The sequence below is a fragment of the Pezoporus wallicus genome, unplaced genomic scaffold (assembly GCF_028554395.1).
Source record: "Pezoporus wallicus isolate ANWC-B61680 ecotype Strahan unplaced genomic scaffold, APGP_CSIRO_Pwel_v1 contig_5261, whole genome shotgun sequence".
In the NCBI taxonomy this organism is placed as follows: Eukaryota; Metazoa; Chordata; class Aves; order Psittaciformes; family Psittacidae; genus Pezoporus; species Pezoporus wallicus.
This window is the reverse complement of record NW_026642423.1, coordinates 2,797,689-2,823,556: the sequence shown is the minus strand read 5'-3', so window position 1 is coordinate 2,823,556 and position 25,868 is coordinate 2,797,689. Positions and strand designations below refer to the sequence as shown.

At 41.0% G+C, this 25,868-nt stretch overlaps 1 protein-coding gene across 1 annotated transcript; it reads right to left on the bottom strand.

Annotated features, from left to right (window-relative positions):
• Nucleotides 1–4,161: 4,161 nt before the first annotated feature.
• Nucleotides 4,162–25,148, bottom strand: ERCC3 (ERCC excision repair 3, TFIIH core complex helicase subunit). The gene is made up of 15 exons (XM_057430132.1): nucleotides 25,112–25,148; nucleotides 24,816–25,021; nucleotides 23,469–23,705; nucleotides 22,236–22,285; nucleotides 20,197–20,341; nucleotides 19,835–19,999; nucleotides 18,543–18,747; nucleotides 17,521–17,835; nucleotides 16,195–16,379; nucleotides 13,985–14,187; nucleotides 10,880–10,976; nucleotides 10,578–10,695; nucleotides 9,459–9,577; nucleotides 5,289–5,441; nucleotides 4,162–4,927 (listed from the first exon to the last, which is right to left on the bottom strand). Exons 1-15 carry the CDS (start codon nucleotides 25,128–25,130, stop codon nucleotides 4,793–4,795), a joined length of 2,352 nt encoding a protein of 783 aa, XP_057286115.1. The 5' UTR covers nucleotides 25,131–25,148; the 3' UTR covers nucleotides 4,162–4,792.
• Nucleotides 25,149–25,868: the final 720 nt, after the last annotated feature.

The following is a 25,868-nucleotide window of genomic DNA, read 5'->3' as shown; positions in this document are numbered from 1 at the left end:
GAAAGGTTTAGGATGCAACAAACAAACTGCTCTAAGGGTCAGCACTGCCTGATCCCATTTTCCTCTCAAATCTATTACATTAAAGAAGTCTGTGATCATAAGTCCAGTAGTATTGCCACAGAATTCCCAGTAATAATGGTGAGTGTAGTAGCAGCCATGATATAAAACCTCCTATGTAAAATCCATGTAAAACCATCAAACTGTAAAGAAAGGAGAAGCTATGCCATCAGCGCTAGCCAACCAGGACACATTTCTGTGGCTTGGAAGATAAATATTTTTTCACCTACTTCTACAATCTTCTAGCACGTATGTTTAACAGAGGTCTTAACACTGACTTGAAAACACATTCACAGTTCTTTAAATTTAAACAATGATGTTTGTCCCAGCCTGTCAGTCTGCTGAGTCTGAGAAATCATTTTATGTAACCAGTCGGTTAGGACTTCTGTTATTTTAAACAAGTTGAAGCACATGCTTCTCCACAGCAGAAGTCCTTCAATTTTAGTTAACTTTTGGTATGTAATGGGATCACAGTATAAATTAAACTAACAATAATTTAGATTATGTATTATTTTTGGATGATAATTTGTCTCCGAATCCACAGTCATACTGTTCTCTTGGTCTAGACCCCCTAGTGGGGTCATATAATTTGTACTTTGTTACCTTCACTTAGTTATTTCTAAATCCAATTTAAACTTGCCCTCCTCTTTGCATGAACTCTGGCAAAGTTCATCTGAAGCTTTCTTTGTCTTAATAACATCAATATTCAGAGTCAATAGGTACATTATCATCCTACTAGGAATTCTGGTTTCTTAGAATTATTCTCACTTTTTAACAGTCTTGGTTATATCTGGCTTGTAATTATTTGGAAATACTTTTATGATATACAGTATAATAAATATTGTACTGTATGCTTTACATAACTGTTTAGCTAATGCATCTAAAAGTATACTTTATGGAAGTAAAAGATACTTGCTCATAGGCATTTAACTTTGCCCGCGTAACACCTTCAGCTAAGACTGTACAGACTGGCTCTTCAGGACATTTGCAGGGAAGAAAAACTGGAAAACAGCATTGAGCTGTCAGAAATACATGCAGAAATTTTCATTGCAGTTTGAAACATCTCTTCACTGTAAAAGCTGTGTGGTTAGTCATGAATTTTGCCTTTTCTGACTGTCCTCAAACCCATCTTCCAGAAGATATTTGCAAGTTGTGAAGGTACTTCTTCGGAATTTTAAAGTCTTTCTAAATTCCCATGCTTCTTCCTGAAAAGGGGCCAAATTTGAACTCAACAGGCTGTGAGGTGAGAACAGAGCTTACAGGTAATTTGCTACTGAAGCAGCTTCAGTTTAAGAAGAGAAATGAAAATGGCTTCTCTCAATCTTTGCTGTCATCTATCATATGACAACAATTAAAATCCTAATCTAATATTGTACAAACAGAAGATATTTAAATCACAGCAAGCTAACCAATCCCAGGTGTTGATATCACTGTGCATGAGTTTGGTGCTTAACAAAAGCTCAATGAATCCACTGCAACAGATGAAGAATTCAGCTCTACTTGCAGAATTTTTGTAGCTGTTTTAGACCTTTAACCCCATGCTGCATATTGTGTACCACATTGCCTTGAAGGCCCAAGTTTTTAAACAGTAGGAAAAAGGCACTACTAAAAATTATGACTATCAGGAGGGCATAAGGAACCAAAGAAACAGAAATTGGGTGTAGTTTAGTACTTTGCTGAGCTGTAATGCTGCTGAAATTGCCACCCCACTGTCACTATGCCCTTTTAGTCTAGGAAGCCATCTCAGTGAATAACAGCAACAGACACTTGCTGGTTTCCCACAAGGATGAAGAGCACATAAACGCAAGTTTCAGTATTGTAGCCTATTAGAAAAAAAAAACAAACCAATGAACTAATAAGAAATGCCAGTTCCTCAAGAAGATTTAATTTCCTTAGTATGGAATTCAGCCTAACTAAAGAGGAGGTCAAGAAGCAAAGTAAAAGCTTTTATTTCAGCAAGGAAACCTGAATTACATCCAGGAAGATCACACGTCCTCTGTTCACAGAATTCCAACAAATAGTGTACTTACCCTGAGTTCATCAGCCTCTGCCATCGCTCAAGTAAAACACATTTTGGCCACACCAATCTGTTATTTTGCACCCAGTTTAGGGAGAGCCTTACAGCAAACAAATCCTTTCTGGGTAATTATCTATCACTGTCCATTTACAAGTCATCTGGATCCACAAACTGTATTGTGCCTTGCTTGCTGCAGTGTTGTGCCATCATACTCCTGCAGATATGTAGGCAGCATCTTGGAAAGGTATGTATACAGCAGCACAGCGGCAGAAAGCGAGATCATCTTCATGTGAATGTTTTCAAGGCAAGCATGGAGTACTTAGCTATGTTGTTTCCACAGTCTAGTTAGCAAGGGAGCTTGCAATCCACTTCTGCAAGAGAAGTCTTGGCCAACAAGAGCATATGGTAAAAGCGTGTGAGGGCCTGACAGCACTCCAATAGAGCTGGGTCACAGATTCTTTGGCTTCAGGCCACGAAGCAGCAAGAACCCACCTGCCTGGTCATAGTGAAGCGTTACAACTGCAGTCTACAGTACTTCTTCAAATAAAGACATCCACCTGACAAAATACAGTGCTGAGTTTTGAGACTGGTCAGGACAATTTAGTTTCCTAAAGGGTTGTAATTACAGATGAATTCTGGAGCAGTCTATTGCGATCGCTGGGTGAGGAGCACTGGATGGTAGTAGTGAGGAGCTTGTACAACAAATACCCCAGGAACCAGCAGCATTTCTCAGCAATTGACCCCTCTCTGGAAAGCAGCACTAACCATATTCCAGTACGGATGGTACTGTGCAGAGCTGGAACTGTTTTGTAGTGAGTAAATACATACCAGTCTGACACTTGCAGCTACAGTTTGGAATAACAGCAGGCAGTAATTACTGCAGTAATCATATCAAAATAATTACATCTAAAATCTGAATACTAACATACTATTAATGAAGCATGGAGTGATTCTTCCCTTGTAAAACCATTATCCTTTATTTGATGCTGGAAGTACTCCATCCCACACAGACCCATTACTTAGAAGAGTAAGATAAGACAAGTAAGATAAGTAAGAAGACAGCATAGCCAAGATTTACTATGCCAGAACTAGAGCACGGTCCTAAATCCACCTACTACTTGCACTGCACTTACAAAGATCAGTATTAAGCCATTTCCACATTTAGTAGTTTGGGTTTGTGTGCTTTTTTGTTTTTTCCCCAAGTTGATTAAGAGTGGAGAAAAGTTCCAAAGCAATTCATACAGCATGTCATTGTAATTACGCAGAGGGACACTGGCTGACTTGCGCAGCTATCCCACTGTCACAGACACCTCCCATTGCATTAAAGTACAATTTTTCTACTGTTGCCACAAGAGCTGGTCCAAACTACTATTAGAAGTAAATAATGCTGTAAAACTGGGGAGAGGAAATTGGCACCAGAATACTACATATTGATCTCTTCCATATATACAGCTCAAGCACTGTAATGGCTGGTCACAGTTTGTGAGGCAAAAAAACTCAACAATAGGAAGAACCATGCATTATGGTGTAGGGCTCAGAGACTAAACCAAGTTTAAACTGAACCAGATCAGTTCTATTTTCAGAATTACATGGTTCTGAGACAGAGACTGAAACCAAGCATCATGTGTTCTGAATTGCGCTTCCATTATTCCTATATTCTCAATTTGTGAGTTTATGCTAATAAGAAACAGAGTATTTTTTTGAAACACGTTTGTCATATACAGGATAGCTCTACCACACGTACTCATTCCAGAAAAGAATTATACTAACCTATTTTGAACCAATAGATCAAGATCAATGTTATTTCATAAGTTGTTCCTGAAGTTCTATAAACTCTTAGCAAAAACCCCCACCTCATAATACCGTACCAAGTAGAATAACCATTACAATATTAATCAGATGATATTTAAAAACTGTTCTGCCACAAACCACCACCTCTCCTCAAATATTCTAGAAATATACAGTGCTCATTAATAAAGAAACCCCAAACCTGGGAATCTTTCCTTCAGCCTCTGCTTCCAACTCACCTCATGACATGTCAAACCACTTTTTGATTCAATAATAACTTCTGATGTCACACTGTGCTGTTTAGCAGTTACAATGGTTTTATTGAATGGTTAATAAATATAATATAAAGACAAGGGAAACAGCTTTTACCTTAACAACTTCTCAACAGTTGAAAGAAAAATAAATGGAGCACAGAATTTTATTGTATTTACTAATGTTGTCCTTGAGTTTACATCGGAGACACAGTCCCTCTTCCTCCTTGTTTTCAAACTTCAAAATATTTCCAAACAATTCGTTAGAATTTTAAGACAGGTTAAGTAATAAGTATAAATTAGCTCCTAGTTTTAAAAATATTATGTAAAGTGCTCCTATCAGGATTTGTTCAGCTAAATGAATGATTTTTACTTAAGCATTTAAAAAGCCAGTATTTTGTAGAACAGACACAATAGTGAGATAAATAACAATTCAAACATCAGTAAAAACTTAATTTTCCAGAATTCTTCTGAAAAAGAATCTTCAACTGATAAAAATAAATTCTATTAATTACCCTGAAAACAAGTATAACCAGGATCCAGTCACTGGATAGTATGTTTCCTGTGGTAAGATTTTGTTGTGCCTATATAGATGCATATAAAAGAAATCGTTAGTCCATATTCTTAGTTCTGGCAGCCAGTGTGTTGATCTGCAGTTTGAATGCACGCTTGAAGGACATCATTTCCGGAAGCGTTTGAATAGTGGGTGGATATGTTTAGTTCCAGATGCCTTATTCCGTGAAGAGTGGTATTCCATGTAAACTGTATCGTCTGCTCCTGACATAGAGCTCATTGTGCCCGTACGTCGTGACACCTGCAAGAGTTAAAAAACCACATGTCAATGTGTGATTAGATAGTCGTACTCTAACCTACCAATGCCCACTGGCTGCTGGGCAGCACTGTTCATCTAGCAACTGTAATGCCAAAAAGCCTTTCAAATTTTCTTTCTAAGAATTTCTACAAAGAAAATCACTGCCTGCCACTCACTGTAAGTACACCTTAGAGTGGAAATTCCTAACGTACTTCATCACAATGCCATTTACGCAAACATTAACCTGAAAAGAATTAGTTACCACATATGAGAGCATCAATGATGGCATTACATTTAGAATGAAAATAGAATCATCCAGTTCTTCCACACCTGTGGTCATCCTTTTCAAAGCATTCTTCATTACCTGAGTTGACTTTGAGCCATATTCTCCAGCAACTACTTCCTCCTCAGCATCCAGGTCAGATGCCTGCAGGACTTTCTGCAGAAGCTGCTCCTCTTCTTCTTTGGTTGAAAATGAAAGTTGTTCTTCTTCCATGCCTGCAAACTTTGTTACTACCTAAGAAATAGACCACAGTACAAGGTGACAAATCTTCCTCCTCACTGTTAGCTATTCAAAACCAAGAAAAGAATTTCTGATGCCATATCCTCTTGGAAATGCCCTCAACTTCTATTAATGGTTTGAACAGCTTAACAACATGAATAGCACAGATACACATAAAATCTCCCGACGTGGGGTGCATACACATACAACACCCTCCACCCTCCTTCTTATAGTCTAGCTGGAAATGCAGAATACAAACCTTTGGAAGAAAAACAGAAAGGAAAAATGAAAGCTCTGGACAGAGGATGTCAGCCAAACACTGTCCATACCAGCTTGATCAAGAGCCTGACCAAAGCACATATAGCTCAGATGCACAGTGAACTTACTGCAAGGTCGGCTTTATGATGTGGGCTCTACATTTGTCTAGTTTAAGAACTAGTGCTTTATATTTAAGAAAAATAATTCACTAGATTTCCAGACACTGAGAATTGCAGCAATGAACATTGAGGAATATAGAAAAAAAAACACCCACAAACAAATTGAGATGTATGAACAGTTGCTGAGAGACAACGCAGCAACTTGCAACACGGCAGCAGCAGAGCAAAAGGACCCTTTAAATGTTCGTGTACTTACACAAGGTAATTTAGCTGTTAGATTTGTTCTCTGAAATTCTTTTGTAACTCATCTGATAACCTTGCATGCAAGGCACATGCCATCTACTGGCTATTTAGTGCCATATACTCCACTAGCTGAAAAACCTCCTCAGAACAGCTGAAAAGCTCTCAAGCTTTCGTTATAAAGCTTTACAATAGGCAGCTTGCTTTCTTAATTAGAGGTATTTTTAAAATTTCAGAAGAATTTTCCAGCAGTTAAACACGTTATGGTATACACGTTTATACATCAGAATCTCAGTTTTCCCACTTGTACAGATTATGGGAAAGACATTCTAATTCAGCTACTTCCCTTGGTTATGTAGTATTTCCCCTCCTCATCTTCCTTTTCCAGCTTATTTCACGAGTCAATACTATTAGAAACTAATTACCTCAGTAATCTGGGCTGGATCTGATCACAAAGACTGATTAAAAAAATTTAAAAACATCTTATGGTAAAATAAATCCACATTAGCTACAAAGTACTGTTTTTGAAAAACAGAGACATGAAATCCTAGAACAAATGATCAGTGTTGTGGGCTGTTGTCAGTGGCAATTTGTAATTTAAAATGGATGTGTGAGAAATGTCCTAGATTTAAGAATCCATTCGGGGGAGCAGCCTGTCCTATTATATGGCTAAAGGAATACATGGTCCCCTTGTTTATTCAGAAGAGCATGTGCTATGATCACCTAAAAAATAAAGAAAAAGGAGGCACAAAAAGCAATTTTAAGTTGCAACAGCCTGTTTCCAGTTCTGGTTGCAAAAACAGTACTAATGTGATTCATAGAATGGAAAGAATTCCCACTGCATTACCATTTTTTTAAGCTGTTTAACAGATGCTAAGCTTAAAGTCATCCCCAATTCTTAGATATAATGAGTTATACTACTGCTTTAAAATTTAACATATCCTACATTAAGTCTCTAAATAAAACCACAATACAGTAAATAACTAAACTATGGTTAGTTAACAGAAAAACCCCACTAGCAGTAAACTCCAAGCAGAAAGTTGTAATGACAAGGCTCCTATTTAAGAAGCAAAGACAAAAAGATGTGACTTAGCAAAGCAGTATTATTCCAGTTCTCTTTTTGGTGAAAGGCATAAAAGGGAGCTATTGAGAGATGGCAGGAAGAAAACAAGTCCTAGAAAAAAGCGAAAACCCTTTTAGAGGAGTAATGATTTTTTAGTAATTCAGGAACAAAGATTCTGAAGGAGTGAACATCAGCACTGAAATGATCACCTAAAGATAAGGTAGAATCTCCATACTTGGAAGAATAAGAAGGCAAACATCTGCTGGGAATGACTTACACACAGTTGATCCTGGCTATGCTGGTATCGGTGGTTTCTTGGAAGTTTCTTCCAGCTCTGTTATTCTTTGATGCCAGCTATGACTAACGTTTAAAGTTTGTCAAACAGAAGAAAATAGATATTCTAATGTTTTGTTCCTACACTGCAAATAAAATCATCCCAGTACTGGTCAGCTAAACTGTTGCTTCAGATACTCAGCTGCCTCTTGCACTGCTTTTCCCCCATATTACACCAGAGCTCCTGCCTAGTTCTTCCTTGCAAAATAAAATTCCTCTATTTTAACCTCTTTATTAGCTCCAAAATCCAAAGCATTCAAATACAAGTAAAGGGATTTTTCTAATCTTCTTGGCTATAGCCACATAGATGCATTTGCTGTAATTAGCTGCAGCTTAGTATAGATCTACAGTTCTGTCAAAATACATTCACTACAAAGCAAAACCATGTTTTGAAGACTGTGACGTGCCTGTTTCGGTGTAAGGACACCCTCAAAGCTCTCTTTAAAAGGCCACTGATTAGAGAACAATTATTTACTTCAGCATAGCTGCAGTTCAGAGAGGTTTTACCCACAGGGACATCCTGTACTGCATTGTCTCATGAAGCAAAGCTCTTGCATAGCTAAGCTCAAGTGCAACCCAGCAGAAGCTGCTTGCCACTGCACCTCGTGCAATCCTTGCACAATTCTGTCAATGCCATAAGCTTGAGTTTGTTCCCTAAAGGCAGACAGGGAGCCTTAGCTCTTCTTTTTCTCAGCAGTATTCCTTATTGTGAAGGCTTCTAGTCGAAGATGTAAATTCCAGTTTTGTAAAAGAATAATTTACCTAAAAGCAGAATTATCATGCCACGGTTGCCTTTAACAACCCAACAAACGAGCATACAGAGCAGCCCATGGATTAAAAGAAAATTAAATGAGATACACCATGAAATCTGTAAAATAGGGGAGGCTTAGTAGAATGACATTTTATGTTTAGAAGAAGATGACACAGAGATATATAACAAACCAAGTACAAGGGGTGACCAATTTTCAAGGATGTCTGGAGAAATGAGACAGCATTCAGTCCTTTACAAAAGGGATTTTAGGGAGAAACTTCTGTCTTTCAACTCATGGCTCTGTTACTTTGTCAACACTGAAAATGTTCTGTTTCCAGGAGTATGTTTTAATTGTAGCAGGAAGATCGCTACTCTCCAGTAAGAGTATTTTCCTGCAGTTAATTCTGACATCTCTTTATCAATGAACATTCAACCCAGTGATTTTGGTGATATACTTCATTCCATGCAGAGAAAAATTACAAGAGGAAGGTCCAGCTGCTGGTGGAAATAAGCACAGTCTGAAGACCTCTATCAGCCAGAACAGTTTCTGCTAACAGAGCCACTGTATCAACATATCTCCATCCTGCCTGATTTTCTGTAGCACTGCAGGCTCTGGACAGCATTGTGGAAATTGTCTACACACTAATCTCATGCACCAAGAACCCCAAAAACTATTTCATTTGGAATGTGCTGCTATACTCTTCAGACACCTAACCACAGTCAGATGTATGAATGTAGGATGCATGAATCCTGTCTACTGTATGTTCTCTTTAGCCACAAAGAAAAAGATTTTCTCCCAATACTGAAAAACTGGTCTGAGACTGGAGTTCTTTGGATATTATTTGTGATTTGTGATGTTTTGGGAGTTTTCTAATTACTGCTGGCAACTATGACATGAACGCATATCAACAATGCTTTACGCACAACCCGTATGATAAGGTGTAAGAGGAGGCCTGCACAGATGGACAACTGCACAGCATAAATATAAACCAACCATGCAAGTAACAGTCCACTTCACTCCCCAGTGGGTGCTTGGTTTGAAGTATGAATACTTACCTTTCCAGAAGCTGTACTAAGCTGCTTGTATCTACCCCCACAGTAATACAGATGGATAAAACAATACTGGAAAGGTTCCTGCTTGCGAGCAAAACCTTCATTAATACATTCCACAACTGGAATTCTCAAGTGTTTGACCTAGTACTAACATGAAAGAATATCCAAGTTACATTCCCAGGCCACAAATACAAAAAATAGAAGGTACAAATTACCTTAAAGCTATAACCTTGATCTACAAGAAACCGTTGTCGTTTTGTTGAATATGCCATTTCCTGAGTGTCTTGGGATACAAGAGAATAAAAAAAGGCATTGTATTCCTCTGCAACCATGCCTAGGAGACAAAGACACCAAGTGAGTAATTCTATTTGGAACACTGCAGCAAAGAACAACAAAGGGCTGAATAGTGAAAACAAGTTGTCTCTCCACAAAAACAATCTGCAAAGCTTAGCTCCACCCAGACCTTACATAAGCTGACCAAGCGCACAGTGTGGTAATTCCTACCCTTGTTCTTAATAACTTGAGAAGGGGTAAAAAGTTAAAAACAGAAAAGGAAGTGTAGACCCACACACTTACAGTGGTGCTCTGAGAAGAACCTGCTTCTTTATTAGCTAGACAAGGTGGAAGGTAAGATTTTTTTTTTACAGTCAACTGGGTAAAGAGGAACTAAAAAAATCAAGAGCAAGGACTGCAGTACATGTTAAAAAAGCCCAGAGAAAGACAAAGGAAAAGCTTTATCAGTGTAAACTGGAGTCTGTAGTGGTTTTGCATTAAAAAAAAGCAAGACAAAGATCATTTGATAAGAATTCCTAGGGCTATTTGAAGACTGGGATATACCAGCCTGTATACCAATTTGTTTTTTTAAAACTTACAGTCCTTTAAAGTTTATTTTCCAAACAGCATCGGGGTCCCTTTTAAAGTCCAAGGCTTCGCTAAGACTTTGTTAAACAACTAACATGGCTTTTGCATACATTTTCAAAGCAAGCCTCAGCTGTAACTAGCACCAACTGCACATAAAGTAAGTGTCTGCAGATCTTAAGCAGAAAGTGTATTAAGACTCAATTTTCTAAATTAAAAGCTCCTTGGATATGTTTTGCAAAAATACAACCAGTTGGAAACCAAATCCCATTTTTAAAAGAAAGTAATCTGCAATATGAAGAACGTGCCTTCTAGAGACTTGCTTTTTAGGGTAATAGCATGATTTTTTAAAAGGATTTCATGTTGAGGAAATTTATCAAGGAATGAAAAAGTGAAAGAACCACCAAAGAACAAGAAGTTCATTTTTCTTCAGCTTTTTTTTTGTCCTTTGGAAGCCTTACCAACCATTCATTTACCTTTTTTGGCTCTCAGCACTCGCCCCAGCCTTTGAGCCTCCTGTCTTCGAGATCCACCATGGGATGAAATCTGAATCAGAACATTGGCTTCCGGCAGATCGAAGGAGGTGTCACCTACCTGTAACAGAGAAGCAGTCTCTGAGCATTATCTTTTCTCTACATATCATCAAAAAGCCTTAATGCAAAGTACACCTCTGTGAGCTGTGATACAAAGACATCAAATGCACAATGTGCAAGTATAATGCTCAAATGAAGTTCACTCTGAGGACAGGTACAGGGACACACTCAGTGTCCTCACTTACCTTGGAAATGAAAATAGTGTTGATTTTTGGATTGTGCTTGAAGTTTTGTAGAATTTGCATTCTTTCTCCCTGTGTAGTGGGACCATATATATAGGGTCTGAAAAGAACAGAACATACACAAATTAAATCAATTCAAGTTTTCTTTATGAGGTACTACAATACCATGGCAGGGAGCACAGGATACACTTGAACTGATATAAAAACAAAACAGATTTTGGCACTTCACAGTTACGGATTACTTTTAGTTCATTTGGCTCCTTATGGCAGCAATCCAGTTGTTTGTGGAACCCTCTGCAGCAATGCAGGCTGCCAGAAATAAATTCCGACAGTTACAAATGTTTTGCAATTACATGCACCAATGAAGCTCTGTATCAACAGACTCAATACACTCGTTAAGCCCACATGAAAGACTGAAGGCAGCTGTTAAAATAAGACATTTTTTTCCCTCAAATCTACTGAGTTAGCACATTGACAGCTGGAACCTTTGCTTCCTATTTAAACACTTGAAAATCCAGGCTTCTCAATCAATTATATGCCAAGTGTCACAAGCTGGCTGCTCGATGTTGTTCTGGGAAAATTATTTTTGCTTTTGAAGCTGACCTCTTGCCCCTCCTAATACCTTCCGGACCTACTGAAATGAAAACAAGGTCCCAAACATTCCATGGCCACAAGCAGCTCACAGTGGCATTTCACCTAAGGTTTCTAACATTTGACAATGAATCTTGTGGAATATATCTCAATCCAGAAGGCTCACACAAACTCAGTCACCCACGGACTTCATGAGTAACCTGGGCTACTATGTATGTCCTAAGGCTCTCTCTAGAGTCCGGCTGTTTTCTTCCAGCTGAAGCAGGGTTGGTTTTGTTAAAAAAGAAAAAAAAAAAAGGCTAAAAATGGCAAAACCCACATAAAAATGAGAGGACTGCAGGTGTCCATAGCCACTGCTGCTTCAGCTGTGGCACTGATTCCAAATGCTCATTAATAACAAGCATCTCCAAATAACAGGAATCAAGGCCTACAATTTGTTTTGTTGACACTTCCATACATTATTTCTAACAAAAGGAACCAACCTCAAATTTTGTACTTAACTTTTACTATCGCACATATATGGGTGGCAGCTTAACATAAACATGCACTGCTCAGTACTAAGGTTTTCTATTCTTATCAACTAATTTGGGTGCACTGGCTCCTCTTGCTTTCTTTACTACAAACTTTATTCTAGCCTTCATTTTACCATGTGATCCTAGTCACTTTTATTAATTCTTCTATTTAGTGTATTTAACCAGATCTTTAGGAAAATGCAGCTAAAAAATGAAAGTGGCAAACAAGTGAACTCTGAAATAATAGCGTTATTATTCAATTTTTAGCATTCATTAATATCTTAAGCCTTATTTAAATTTTTATTTAATATTTAAATTGTGATTATTTTAAAACCCCAAAACTTAAATGGAAGATTTAAACTGAAACTAAAGCATTTGTGAGCCTTCTGTTTTTTTAAAGCCACCAGAAGGGGTTCAAACATATTTTTTACTTACGAACAGAATAACCCAGAACTCCTGACTACCAATCCTCCATTTTAACGCACTTAGATCCTACCTGACAACAATTCATTCAAGAACATCCAATGCCAGGCTGACTTTAATTTTTTTTTTTAATTACTCTTTTTCCTCACTGCAAGGCATTTGAGGAACTTGCAAAGATAAATCCCTCTCCAACTGACATACCTGTCAAAACCACAGAGGCATAGTCCTTCAGAAACAGTGATTTAAACATACTAATAACACCAGACAAAATCACTCAGCATATGAGCTATACTACATCGGACAGGTTCATGACAGAGTAAAAGATGGCTAAGCACATTTGAATTTTGTGGCCCCCAAAACTGTAGTAAAAATAATTCCTGTCATGTGCATGCATGATCTTTCCCTGACAGTACCAAGGGAAAGAGCAGTTAAGGGAAGAGCCAACAGAGATAGCCAGATGACAGCCATAGTCTCTCCCTCCACCTGGGAGCCACCCACCCTATGTACTTCAATCAGGTCATGGGAAGTTCAGTGGGAACTGTGTTCCTGCTGGGCCAGCAGAGCCTCAGCCACCACCACCGTACCTACTGGGCTGCTCTCTCCTCCTTACACATGTAATTTCTACCCAAACTAACAGTTCTCTGTGTTTCAGCATGCTCAAATTATGCTGGAAAATCCTCTGGTTAAAAGACTCCCTCACCTTCATCCAGCACTGTGAGCCTCCTTCATTTCAAACACCCACAGCAGTATAACCTGGAGCTCCACAAATGATGTGAGGAACAAACAATTCACTCAAGGAAGTGAAAAGTATTTCTTTAACTGTTTTTCCTGACACGCTTTTACAGCATCTGCTCCACTTAACTATTGTGCAATTTCACAAGCACTCCCTCCCAGCATCGCCCTTGCTAAAGGCTTTTTGTGCAGTGCACTGAACACTGCTAGAGACATTCCAGAGGCATCATTACAGTTAATCTCTGTCCAGACAGATTAAAAAAAATGATGAAAGAAACCACAGGTGCTGGAATTCATCCAGCACCATCTAGCAAGCTCTGTTTGCTATTTGATGTCACAGCAAGCCAGCACAATATGGCTGCAAACTACAGTCAAAACTGATCATGAATTCTGCTAAGCGTAACACTTGTTTGTGGTACTGCTGAAATTCCTAGACATGAAATCATATGCAGTCGAAAGACCCCACAGCTTGTCAAAGAAAGGATGAGGCCAGTTTCTATGCTTATTTTCCCCAGTAATTGCCCTATACCTGATTCTAACAAATACTCTCTCCGACCATCTCTCTCCAAACCTGACAAATACACTGATGCTGACCCGTCAGTAAACTCTATCTGTAAAACCTTCCATAACTGCACTTGCATTAAAGTCATTTAAGTTGGCTGAGGAGCTCATGGGAGCAATATCCTTTCATTTATTAAACAATTACAGTAGTTCTAGGCAATGCACTGGTACAGCACAGACCCCCAAAAAGTCTGTCTCCAGGTTTTTTAGACAAGGTTAAGACTTTTTGAGAACCTGAGGAGAAGCACCCTGGAAAACAACAGTGTCATTGCTGGTTGTGTACACTTACTTCCCAAGTCTGACTGCATACTCCTTCAGTGCAAAGACATTGTCAGAAAATACGATGATTTTATCATTCCGTCGCTCATGAAACTTAATCAGGAACTCACAGGCTCTGAATTTATTTGGGTTCATGGTGTAGAGCAGTTTCCGTTTCTTTGTTTTGATAGCTACGTATTCCCTATAGAATTCAGGTGACATTGGGCACCAAACCTAGAATCAGAGAAAACACACACACATAGAGTAACCCTCTGTTATTTATTTTACTCCAGTTGGAAGTGAAAAGACAGCGGGGGGATGATTATGCATTACAACCTTCTGGATAGCACAAGCCACATCTTAACAGAGGAATTTGTGTACCAAAATGAAAGTTACAGGTTGGGGTAGCCTCCAGAACAGCCAAAATGTTTAACCTCATTAATATTCTGGCCTTGCAAAATGCTTTGGCAGTGGGATCAATGACAGAAATAGGCAGCAGGATTGGAAGAAGACTGGAAGATATTTCCTTTATGTTTCATACTTAATTTTACTGAATGCTTTTTACAGAGCAATAATTAAGGGATTGAACTGTGTAATCTGCCTGTCACAGCAGTCAGTTTTTTACCGTAAGATTTTAATCCATATTCTGAAAGCTAAGAGATACATTTAGTCTTCACTGCAGAACAAATTTACCAACCTTTTCTCATATATATACTTTTCACAAAGGAGCGACCTTGATTTTAACAGCTGGTTCTCTGCTTTTGGTAGCCCTATCAAAGGTTACTTAAAAACATTGACCTAAAGAATACAAACTTGCAGAATTTTCACACCATTCAGAACAAAGGTAGCCCATGCTTCACTTTTCAATGTCTAAAGGGTAGTTCAGTGACTGAGAAGAATCATGCCCCTAAGGCAGAATCAACCAAAGTGCCTAAGCAATCTAATTTGAATTTGCAAACCGATTACTCCCCCTTCAACCTACTTACTTTCTAGATGCTCTTTACTTGCATTATATTACTTAAAAATAGTTGTGGGTTTTTTTTCTTCTACAACTCCAGTTTGTACAAAAGGAGAACAGCTGACCTGCACCTGCATCTTTTATTCCAGTACCAGACCTGGGAAGAATTACACGAAACTAGAAACACAGGTTTAAAAAAACCCCAAACACCACTAACAAAAAACCCACAACCAACAACAACCACCACCAAACAAACAAAACCCAAATGCACACAACTGAAAAAGCCAGCAAAAAAAAAAAACAAAAACCAGATGACATTTAAGTTGCAATAGTCTACCATAGCATGCTGTAGCTGCTAAAACTTTACTTCCATTCAATGGGAGTCTGGAAAAATTAATGAAAAAGAAACTTACTGGTGACTACACAATGGCCAAAACAGCTCACCAGTGATTGAGGGCTTGGAGAAGTATCAGGAGAAGTAACAGATATGTCTGCCTTTGTTTTATACCCTTCCCTAAGTATCTTCCTTGACATTTATCAGAAATGCTGTATTAAGTTACACCTTTAGTTTGACCCAGAAAGGTTTCTTTAACATTCCGATGTGCCTGTGTGAAAGGTTTCCACTTCTGTGATACCAGATTTTTCTCTCATCCATATGTGGGAAAGAACAGAGGTTCCATTATACTGGAAAGAAACAGTAAGATCCAGTCTTACGTTTTCAATTTTCACTCTCATGCATTCAGGCTTGAAATAAGCACGTATTTTCTTATGGCTTTTAAACTTTCTGCTATTCTCCTTTGTTTTAAGAGTTACAAGAATTTTCCTCAAACAACTACAGATTATCTGCTGGCTGAAGTCTCTAAAAGGCAGCTTCCAAGCATGCTGCCTGATGTCAGGCTCATTGTAACATGGTGTTACACTACCGCAGAGAACTGTGCTTAAGAGATCAAGTCAGACCAGGCAACACGAATGTCAACTGCACCAAACTAGGTCTACAACACTGCAAGCACTGTCCACATTTCCAAACGCTGACTTGGAGATGGCTGAACAAGCACCACAATGCTGGCAAACAGAGTGCGCTTAAGTCACTCTGAAGAATACATGGCTACTGGATTTGCCGCATGTTCATATTGACTAGCGACAGCTTTGCCTGAGTGATAAAGTACATGAGAAGTCATAAGGAGTCTTGTTTATCCCAGTTAAATACTTGCAATTTTATACATCTTCTTAAAATATAAGCATATTAAATAAACACTAGTAGTACCAAAAAAGCAGAGCTTCACCTCAGCACACTGGACTTTAGCAATGTAGCCATTGTTCTGCAGCTCCATCCAGTTGGCTTCATAAAGCTTTGGTCCAATCAGGAAGTTCAGGTCAACAATCTTATCATCTTCTCTGACCAGAGTAGCTGTCAGCCCCAGTTTACAATGAGCTTGCACAATAGTGAGCACACGTCTGAACATCTTTGCTAAAAAATGCAAAACGAATTTTCTGTTTACTTTCCTGACTGGATTTGGAAGACAAACACTGCAACTTAAAAGAATATTTTCGTCAACTCCTGAACACAAATCAAGAACAGGGCTGGGAAATATAACCCAGTCTCGCATACATTTCTAACAAATCTGCGTTACAGCAAAACTGCACACTGACTGCAGCTTTAGTTTACATCTTCAGTGTACTCTGAAAACCTCAGTAAACTTCCTGGCATCTTTATTATTTCCCATTTCCAGAGACAAAATTAATACATCCAGGGGTTACATGGCTTGTTTTAGGTCATACAGATTTCACAGGAAGAACCATGACGCAAGGACTCCTGGCTGACTGCCACATTTAGGACTTGTAGTATATATGGCAGAATTACTGCAGAATTCAGCATGGACAGAGATCACACAAGAAATTCTGTACCTTAATTTTTACAAGACCAAGTAAGAACAAAAGCAAAAGAACGGTGGCAACAACATGCTGCTGTGATAAAAGGGCAGGTAATCATCAAGGTCTGCTTCTGAAATCCAAATTATATATTCGAATGCAATCAGAACAAGCTAGAGCAGCTAACAGAATCCTGGATGGTATTTTTAACCAGGATTATTCCACAGATGCTTTACTACTACATTATTGCTTTCCAATAGTACAGATCTCAATTACAGAGTAGTATCAAACACAGCAGCTATTTCTGGACAGTAATTGCTACAGTTACTCATATTTCATTGAGTAGAAATAGACACTAAAAGCTATCCTACAGTGCCACTACATCTCAAAAGAAAAGAGTGCAGAAGAATTCCTCTCCTGTTCAAATCTGTCTACAGCAAAATTACACAAATGTAATTCGGGTATTGAAAGAGCATTTTATCAACCTACACAGAAGGGGAAGGCACCTGTTTTTTACACTGCCATTATAGAAAAATAGAGTGTCTTATTTGAAGGGATTCAGAAAAGTCATGGTCAGCTACACTGTGTAGTATTAAGGGAAAAACAAAAAAGAAGCTAGAACAAGGCAGTTTAGCTGTTTCACAACCCTAAGCCATGGGTTTACTCACTATATTAATCATGAGTAAGACAGAAAAAAACCACCATTTCTAAAAGAGCAGATTTGCACACCATTTCCTTACCAGGGATAGTATGTACTTCATCAAGTATCATAAGGCCCCACTCCTGACTTTTAAGCCACTCCATTACTCTTTCTGCTTCCCAGGATCTTTTTGTCGTATGCCCCAACATGGAATATGTGCTGATAGCAACTGAGCAGCCAATGGGCTTGTCCTTGGCATCGGAAGTGAACCGACAGATCTGACTGTCATCGATGGTGGACCACATCTTGAACTGGGCTTTCCACTGCTCTACAGACACTGCAGAATTACAAAGGACCAGACACCGCTTGCGAACAGTACATGCAGCTGTCACTCCAACTAAAGACTTGCCAGCACCTGCAGGGAAGGAGAGTGATATTCGTTAGTCATCTCTCAGATATCACTGCAGTATGAGAGGGGGGAAAAAAAAAGAGCAAAGGAAAACTGCAAGAGGATATGAAATCATGTAAGGACAAATTCTTCATTGTTTCTTTACTGTAATAGTTTTAAAGAAATGGAGTATTCACTTCTACTGGATTGTCTACTGGACATTTAACTACATTTTCTCAAGAGAATCACTGTAAACAATGGCTTTGCCTACTAGAAACAATCATTTTAATGCTTTCTTAATTTCAAAAGCACGTTAAATTCCAGGTGGCTACAGAAAGTTACCCCTGGGGTGATCCATCTGCCTGCCCCTGCCCCCCCCCCCCCGCTCCCATGAGCATTCCCCCACATAGCAAGTCCTTACCTCTTTCCACTCTTCCTTCACACTTCTTCCAGCTCCCCTTCTACACTCTCTCAAGCCCTCCCTCCCATGTGCTTCCTCCACCCACAATACCAAAGGCACTGGCATGCAGTTTTGTGTTCCCTCCCTTTCCCATTGCTTCCTGTAGGTTGTCCCAATCTGCATGTTCCTCACTTCTTCCCCTCACCACAGCCCCGGAATCCACTCACTAAAGACCAGCTACAACTGTCTGAAATCCCAGCAGCTGTCATATCTGGAAGTTCCTTTACTACAGGTAAATAAAGACCAAAACCCCTAAATCCCAACTCAAACTTACCACAAGGCAAAACAATAACACCAGATCTGGCTCGCCCGTTTCCAAACATCTTCCTTAGGCTTTTCTCTTGATAGGGCCTGAGCACAGCTGTAGGTTTCAGATCTATATTAATATCAGGATTCACAGAGTCATTTCTGAAATCATATTCTGCCAGCAAGGGGTAATCCAAATGGATACAACGCTTCTGAAGTTCTTCAATCATCTCCTGAAGAGGAAACAAAGCTTCAGGTAAGCTCTCCGCATCTGACGTAACTTTTTTTAAAACCCAACCAGATGGCCTAGTACCATGTGAAGTTACATTTATTTTTCATGCTCATGAAGTCTGCAAGAATTAAAGTTCATTCAGAAAACACTGTGATCACCCCTACCCCTCAAGCATTTAAATAACACTCCATATCAAGAGACGGCTGTTTAGGCAGACTGAGAACATGATGCATTAGTCTCAGATGTGTTGTTTATCCACAGTGACTAAACTACACTCTGAAGTCCTGCAGCATTTCTCAGGAACAGACACAAAAGGTTCTGTGTTACAAAGGACCCACCAAAGCTGCACATCTGTTACCTGGAAAACTTCCATGCCCTGGTAATGCACTTATTCCACACAGTGACAGGGTGATTCAATCACCAAGAGGTTGTTGGTTTGGGTGTTTTAAAATAAACAAAGTAGCTGCTAAGTTACCTGGTTTTAAAATTCCTGTTTTCCCCACTAAGGAATCCAAAAACAACTTGAGAAATTCCACAAAAGCTCTGCAGGACAAGCCAGGGCTGTGCTCCAACCTCCAGCTCCCTTCTTAAGCTATGAAATCAGAACCTCAAGAGTTTCTTCTGCAAACATGAGTCACAGAACAGAAACAGGGAGGGAAGGGAGGGCAAAAAAAGAAATAAAAATGCTCTGAAGCCAACAGCAGATTTGCTCTCCATTGAATCTTTGCCTGTCTTGCACAAAGCAACACTAAGCTGTGCATGATGGGAACCTCCCTTACTTGGGGGTTGGCCTAGATGACCTTTGAAAGCCCCTTCCAACCCAAACTATTCTATGATTACACTCTGGAGCTTTTCTCTGGCCTGTGAGCCCTAAGCCTTGTGGGCTGGGAAGGAAAGATTCCCTGTCACCCTCTGTACAGAAAGGGAAGATTCTAAAGATTTAAGAAGGTAAAAGGAATGTCAATGACTTCCAGTGATCTGCCCTATCAAACCAAGGGCCACAGTACATGAAGTTCTTGTGCTTATTTATTGGCAAGTTCCAGGCTCATTCCCCAATGCTACAAATGCAGAGACTAAAATACTCATACCTGCTTGACTTCAACAGACACTGTCTGTGTTTCCTCCTCCTCCTCCTCATCTTTGTCCATCTGTTCATAAAACTCAAATAAGTCAGCTGGGACATCTGGCTTATTCTGAGCATCTGTTTCCTGTGAAGTTGATGGACCGAAGCCACCTTCTTTGGATTTGGCAATCTGAAATGGACAAGATTTTCACCAAGAGTTTTATTAGACTAACACCCTCCAAATGTGGGCTCATTAAGGAGGCACAGATCATTGCTGACAGAACCAAAAGCAACTGACGATAAAGCAAACAAAACAACAACCATCCCAAACTACTCAACAGTTTATCTACTGTTCATTCAGTAATTGTAAAACATGCCCAAACATACTGCTGATTTACTGGTGAATGTCTCTGTAAGGAACTCTGTATCATCATCCTCAGCATCAGTTTTCATTCTTAGGCGACATTCTTTAATCACTGGGTCTTGGAGAAGCTGCTGAATGACGTCAGGGAAGGTACTTTCCACAAAATACCTAAAATGAAAGAATAAAGAAAAGCAATTTTATGAACTAATCAACTTACAGGAAGAGTGGCACAGATGCTTAAATATATAACTATCCCACATGCACTCTCAAGTAGACAATCTTGGGCTGGTCACTTAAAACCAAAGGCATCATGGCAATCAAAGATGCCTCACCAAAAGCATCACGTACTCTGCAGTTATCCAGCTTGCTCAGATGTTTCCTAACACAAGTGGGAAAACTGCAGCAGAACTCTGCCTAGAGAGAGATTATTTGTGACATAAGTCCATTTTTTTGGGGACTGAACTGAGGCAAGGCTGTGAAAACACTGGATGTGGTGTTTTGAAGTCCTGCCCACAGGACCAATAAAGTCCAAAAAACCCCCAAACCTCCAAAACACAAACCGTCCAGTACTCAAATTAGTGCCTCCTGAAATTGTGTCTCTCCCTGAAGATTCAGCAGTAACGATGCTGGCTGGAGATATGTCCTGGGTTCAGCAGTAGCAGTCATGTTTTTCCTTTGTGGTAGCTGGTGCAGTGCTGTGTTTTGACTTCCAGCCTGGGAACAGTGTTGGTGAAGCCGATGTTTTCGGTTGTTGCTAAGTGATGTTTACCCTGACCAAGGACTTTGTGAGGCTCATGCTCTGCCAGGGAGGAGGGGAAGCCGGGAGGAAGCAGAGATGGGGCGCCTGACTCGGGCTAGCCAGGGAGGTATTCCATACCACAGCACGTCATGCCCGGGGTGGGGGGTAACTGGGAGTTACCCGGAAGGACACGGGCTTCCGGGTTGGACTCGTTTCTTGGCCGGTGGTATCGTATTCTCTTCCCTTGTTATTTTCCCTTATCATTGTTGTAGTTGATAGTAGCGGTGGTGCTTTGTGTTGTACATTGGTTGCTGGACTGTTCTTGTCTCAACCCGTAGGAGTTGTACTCTTTCGATCCTCCTCCCCATTCCTCCGGGAGCGGGGAAGGGGAGAGCACCGGGGGGGGGGGGGCTTCGATTGTTGTCAGCTTGGCACCACTCACTGGGAGTGAGTGAACAAGTTGCCTGACTGGGTTTAAACCACGACAAGATCCCACTTAAAATATGAGCCAAGTTAAGCCTTAAGTGATGTGAGGTATCTTCTTCTCAGAAACACCCAGGAAGACAACAAAATCCTGCTAGTAATATTTGTGTTAATTCTACCCAAAGCAGCAGCTTCAAAAGAGCAGCAGCACAAGCACAGTGTTAGGTTACAGTCCCAGAGGTTACCCATGGCTGTCAGATAACAGAGAACTTGGCAAAAGAAATAAAAGGAGAAAGAGAAAACACAGGCAAGGGACAGTTGTAGGCTTTGTGGTTTTCCCATCCCCTTCTTTTCCCTCTGCCTACTGCAGAATCACAGGTCGAGATAAAACTGGATAGGTCTAAACAAGCTGACCTCAAGCTGAACAAGGATCCTTCCAACTTTATCTTCTAGGTTTAAAACAAGCCAGATTCAACCCAGCAACAAGCATGCATCTCTTGCCAATCGATCTCTCAGCCTGACAAACAATGGATTACGAATCGGAATATACAAGACTTAAGGACAGCTGCGGAAAAACTTGTCTGACCAGGCTCATGGAAATTTGGAAGGAACATTAAGAATGCATTGCAAGTCCAAGCAGTAATGAAACAAGCTCGAATATCAAATTTGCAACACACTTTTAAAAATGTAATGACAAGTACGAGTATCTCAGGACAGACAAACCGAACTCATTGAACTCACTGAATAACGTATTAAATACTTCCAACAACTGAAAAAGTGATCTTGTATTGACAGATGCTCCACTTAGTAAGGAGCCATAAGACTCAACAGCTACTGAGTCCACTCAGGCATGCATTGGAGTCTTTCTCTGCCACAGCAGTTACAGAAGCAACCACTCACCTGTTATGCTTCAGTACCAGCTTCACCTTCCCGTAACTGACAGTACACAGCTAGAAATGAACAAAAGCAGTCATTAGGAATAGGCAGAAAAGCAATTCTGTGTTTGAGACCAAGTGCTGCAATGCAGTTTAGGTCTTTGAGGAAGCATAGTTATCACAGAACATTTACTTGCAAGGTCGTATTGCTTACAGAAGAAACCTAAAAAGGAATTTTCAGAAGATGCACACATCATCTCATGCACATCGGTCACAGATACTCATTTTTTATAGCCAATTCCATCAGCCTCCAAGACGTGCAAGAGCATACTTGCAGGATTAGGTAGGCTCCGTTTTATTTTATTCTGTCTGGCCATTAAAGACATTCACAGCCACCGTCTTCTTCCAGAGCAAATCTGAGGAAACTTTCCCCACGTACAATTCCTACTGGCTTAAAGTCTGGATATGCTTGGGGATATTTTTTATTCTTGAAAAAGGCATAAACCCCACACAGAATACACTGTAAAAATCACATGTGCAGCAATACACTATCAAAGGCAAACAATAAGATAAAGCCTCTGTTCTCGTATCCTGGTTTTGGCAGGGATAGAGTTAATTTTCTTCCTAGTATCTGGTGCAGTGCTGTGTTTTGGCTTTAGTCTGAGAACACTGCTGGTAACACACTGATGTTTTAGTTGTTGCTAAGTAATGCTTACTCTGATCAGTCTCATGCTTTGCCAGTGAGGAGGGGCACAAGAAGCTGGGAGGAGCAGACAGGACACCTGACCCAAACCAGCCAAAGGGGTATTCCATACGACACAGCATGTCGTGTCCAGTGTATAAACTGGGGGGAGATACTCGCAAGGGGCAGATCACTGCTGGGGTCAGGCTGGGTATTGGTCGGCAGGTAGTGAGCAGTTGTGTTGTGCATCACTTGTGTTTTCTGAATTTTCATTTCTCTTTCTCTCTTCTTCTAATTCCTTACTATTGCTGTTGTTTCTATTATTATTATTATATTGTCCTTCATTTCAATTATTAAACTGTTCTTATCTCAACCTGTCTTCAAAACCTTCTTCAGAGTTTCCTCCCCATCCCACCCAGGGCAGGGAGCGAGCAAGTGGCTGCTGGCTGGGGCTAAACCATGACATCTTGAAACAGAATAATTAAAAACAAAATAAAATCAATTAAGCAGAGGGAGCAGGAAAGGATGTCACTAGTAGCAGCAGATGTACTTCCAGTGCTAATAAAACAGTCTTACCTTGATAAACTGAATAATTCCATCTGGGACACCCGTCTTGCTCAGTTTTTGTAAATACTCTATTATGTCGCTTGTCTGCAGCCCAACACTAACAGCAGCATACAGTGAGTAAGCAGTCAGCTTGTACTCATGAATGTGGGCTGGTCTGCACACAGGCTCAGCAATGGCAACCAAAAAATCCTGTGCGTATTTGTAAAGTGGAGAGAAGGCTTCAAGAAAAATATGGCCATCAGGAGCCTGCAGAAATAAAGAGAAACACTGAAGGCACAACTGTGTTAGCTGAACAGGATCAGGATTTTTCTACACGGCAGCCGTAATACAGAGACAGTCCACTATTTAGGTAGTAACAAGTCACAGGGTTTCAAAAAAATGACTTTTGTGTTAGGGCAAACACATAAGAAGAGGGAAACACAGGAACATGCAAATTTTGTCTTCTGAAAGAATTCAGACATTGATTCGTCCATGTCCCTTCCACAGCATTAAGAATAAACCACTCTCAGATCGAGTAAGCTTTTCCAGACTAACACATGGGGGTATTTCATCTCTTCTTTAATACTAAGCAAGCAGGCACAACCTTTCAGCCATGCTCCTCTAAACCAATACAAAACTCTTCACTCATGTTACATGGAATGCATGGAAAGACAGCACTTGCATGTCACAGCATTCAGGAAGAGCACCCTGCAGACACTGGCAGGGTAACCACCTCTTCTCTATATGTTTGCACTACTGACAGAGTCTTGGGTAAGTTTCTCAATGTCCCTTTTGGGGCAGAAGAAACAAACGGTACCGTTTACAGATGGTGAGACCAGCCTGTCCTAAGTCTGCTTCATTTCAAAACAGAAGCCCCCGTTGCTGCGTCACTGCAACAACAGACCCCACTCGTGCCGTCAGCCAACGCAGCCAGTTCCATAAGCCGTTCTACCTCACAGGCAAAAGCAACTGGCTTAAGGCACTCACGGCCCTGTCGGTACATGGCACAGCCGCAGCCCGCGGAGCCCCGCGTGGGATGGCAGCAGCTCTGGGGCTCCCGGGCTGACCAGGGGCAGCCTCACACCTAAACCAGAGCAAATCCCGCTCCAGAGCCAAACTCTGACGCTCGCCTTCTACACCCGCGCACACAATCAACCCATCCTTTCTTGGCGTCTCTACCGCCCCCGAGAGCGGGGCTTGCTCTGCAGGACGGCCTGGGCCGCAGGCCCACCGCCTTCACGGGGCGGCGGGAGAGAGAAAAACCCCACCTGCAGCAGCCCGACCGCAGCGCACCTAACTGCGCGGCCACTCGCAGCGGGCACAGCCGCCACCTCTGCGGGGAGACAAGACGGGGTGAGAGAACGAGGCCACTCGTACCACCCAGAGCGGACGCGAGGCGTGGTCAGCCTTCAGGGGCATCAGATGCTTGTAGTCCTTGGCCCCGTACTCGTCCAGCTTGGTGCCGCTGTCCTCCACCTGCTTCCCCGCTGCGGACGGCACTGCCTCCTGCGACTCCTTGCCGGGAGCTTCATCTTCATTGTCTTCGTCCTCATCGCAATGGCGCTTCTTACCCTTCTTCTTCTCTGCAAGCAAAACCGGAGCTGTGACACGGCCCGCGGCACAAGGCACGGCACCGACCCCCCCCCCCCCCAACCCCGGCCTGCGCCGCGCACCCCGCTCCTTCCTGCCCATGGCCGCCGGTCTGCGTTGCGTCCGTGGCAGCGCTGCGCCCGCCCGCTCGTCACTTCCGCCGCGCCGGAGGGGAGGAGGCAGGGAGCGGGGGAGTTGAGCCCAGGGCCGTCAACTTTCTGTTCCCCGGGCCGCTTCCTCGCGGGGGACACGCGGGAGGGCGGCGAAACTGTGGCTCCGGTCCAGAGCGGAGAGAACGGGCCGAGACCGGGAAAGAGGGGTAAAACAATCAATACCTAACACTACAGGCTGCCGCACATAAAGTAAAGAAAAAAACCCTCCTGACATCCGGCATCGCTGTACAGCACACAACTCTGAAAAGAGAAATGACACTGTTGTCCCTACAGAGTGTTTTAATAGATTTCTAAGTACAATTCGTGTCTGATTTTGGAAATACAAATACATTTCGAATGGTTAAAAACAAAAATTAAAAAAATATTTTGAACATCAGCCAGCTGAAAATATATTTATCTAGTAAATCATCTCTCAAAGCTTTTATATATTTTAATTATTCTAACTAAACATTGTATCCTTAAAAAACAAGTTCATAAAAATGTAGAAATGAAATTGTGGAATAAGATTACCGGGAGATACATATATACACACACATTCAATGCATACACAGAATTACAAGGGGGTCTGTTTGTCTGTTTCTCGGTTTGGCAGGTTGCTGGACAAACGGAACTAGCAAGCAATACTCAACTCCTGAGTTCCTCAACCAAGATAACCATAGGCTAATTT